This window comes from Ananas comosus, unplaced genomic scaffold (assembly GCF_001540865.1).
Source record: "Ananas comosus cultivar F153 unplaced genomic scaffold, ASM154086v1, whole genome shotgun sequence".
Taxonomy (NCBI): Eukaryota; Viridiplantae; Streptophyta; class Magnoliopsida; order Poales; family Bromeliaceae; genus Ananas; species Ananas comosus.
Window position 1 is genome coordinate 1 of NW_017892737.1, and position 2,063 is coordinate 2,063.

Genomic DNA, 2,063 nt, shown 5'->3' on the forward strand with positions numbered 1-2,063 from the left:
CTCTCTCTCTCTCTCTCTCTCTCTAGCCTCTCTCCCTCTCCCCAACTCCCTCTCCAACTCTCTCTCTCTCTCTAGCTCTCTCTCTCTCTCTCTCTCTCTCTCTCTCTCTCTGAACGATGCCCCAGGTGGATCTCGAAACCCTCGCCTGCGGCGGCAGCGACCGGAAGGTCGCCTGCGAGACTCTCATTGACGCCGCCGCCGCCGACGACGACGACGACGGCGACGAGGATCGGCCGGATCCACCGCCACCGCTAACGGCGGCGGAGGCGGAGGCCGAGGACCCCGACCTCCCCCCGGAGTCGATCGAGGTCCCGATCGGCGGGGAGGGGATCGACTGGGCGAGCCTAAACGCGGTATACGAGCGGGACGACTCCACCAAGGGGAACACCAACCCCAAGTCCAACCACTCGAACCCTAATCCTAACTCTAACCCTAACCCTAACCCTAACCCTAGAGCACGCACGAATGCCAGCAACGCGAAGAAGACCCCCATCATCGCCTTACCTGGAAGGTTCGTCCCGCGGCGGCGGAGGCCGACCCCCCCGCAGCCCCCGCAGCCCCCGCAGCCGCAGCAGCAGCCGCAGCCGCAGCCGAGGCCGCAGGGGCGGATCATCCCCAGGGCGGCGGAGGCGGGGGCGGGGGCCGATCCGGGGTCGCCGGAGGTCTCGTGCTTCGGGAAGGTGCTGTCCGACCGCGAGCGGCGGCCGCGGCGACCGGCGGCGCGAGGCGGCGGGTGCTGGGCGGCGCTTGCGGCGGCGCTCGGTTGCGGAGATACGAAGATGGCGGAGGTTGAGGAGGAGGAGGAGGAGGAGGTGGTGGTGGTGGTCGGAGGATGCTCCGCGCGTTCGCACGCGAGGGATTATGCGGGCGATCGGGGGTTGAAGAGATTCGCATCGGGGCGGAGGGAACGGGAAGGGGAATGGGGACACGTGGCGGAGGGAGGCGAGGGGAGGTGGGGGCGGGGGTCGGTGGGTTTGGTTGTGATGGAGGACGCGGGAACAGGTACGGGTACAGCAGGAACAGAGCGTAAACGGGAATAAACGCCGGGGAGACGCTCTGTCACTGTTTTAGTGGGGCCCAGTGTTTTTGTGCTGAGTACGTACGTTCGTTCTTTGGCGGATTTTGGTCGCGTTATTTCGTGGACCGCGTCTAGCACGTCATCTGTAGACCGGACCAATTAAATACTTCCATACTTGAATTGCTGGGTAAGAGGTGTTTCATGTCTGCAGCAGCTAAATTGTATGGTCTATATCACGAACTAATTAAATCTCTTCTTTGGAGAAAAAAAAAAAAAAAAGAAGAGTATAATTATAATATTTTTTTAAACAACTAGGGTGGAATAAAAAATTTAAAAAAATAGATGATATGCTGTGATGGATAGGACCTCAACAGGCTTTTTTATGTATGAGTTGTTAATTTTCTTCTTTTGTTACCTTACGAAATTTATATTTTTTGTATTTTTGGTGTTCGAAGATTTGCACATGCGTTGTGTAATGTTTGCCCCTTTCAATTTATTCTATCTACTGCTGTATAAATTTATTTATTATTTGGTTCTCTAATAAAGCTGGGGGGTGTAATAAAACTACGGTTCACGCCAATTGGTGTGAAGGTGGTTGAGCGTTGGCGGAGAAAGCATGAATTGCTCTAGTTCGTGGAGTACACTGGTTGGTTACTTGGTTTGAAAAAAGCGAACTTGGAAAATGACAATTTAACCTGTGAAACCTTGATTTTTGTTTTTATAAAAAAAAAATCTTTTATTTCAATGATTTAACTTTATTTTAATTATTGTTCGCATATGGTGTGTTAAAACTTTGCTTTCTTTATCAGCCTTTGTGCCATTTGATTCCGTATGAGTTGCAATTTTTCCAAGTAAAAATAAATTATTTAAAAAATAAATGGTTAACTTAAACACATGAGATATATTAAAGGGAATAATGTTACCAATACTTCACTGGAACTAAGACTATAAAGTCTCTCTAAAGTTGAAAGTATAATAAAAAATACCCCTCTAGAAACAAAAAAATACTAATAAAAATCCTTTAAGTAAACAATCCGTTAAAATT

At 50.3% G+C, this 2,063-nt stretch overlaps 1 protein-coding gene across 1 annotated transcript; it reads left to right on the forward strand.

Moving 5' to 3' along the window:
- Positions 1 to 30: 30 nt before the first annotated feature.
- On the forward strand, positions 31 to 1,546 carry LOC109705448 (atherin-like). Its single transcript, XM_020226177.1, has one exon. It carries the CDS (start codon positions 117 to 119, stop codon positions 1,038 to 1,040), a length of 924 nt encoding a protein of 307 aa, XP_020081766.1. The 5' UTR covers positions 31 to 116; the 3' UTR covers positions 1,041 to 1,546.
- Positions 1,547 to 2,063: the final 517 nt, after the last annotated feature.

Excerpts from the sequence above, each read along its gene's own strand:
- LOC109705448 (XM_020226177.1), top strand. The coding sequence starts at position 117 with ATGCCCCAGGTGGATCTCGAAACCCTCGCCTGCGGCGGCAGCGACCGG.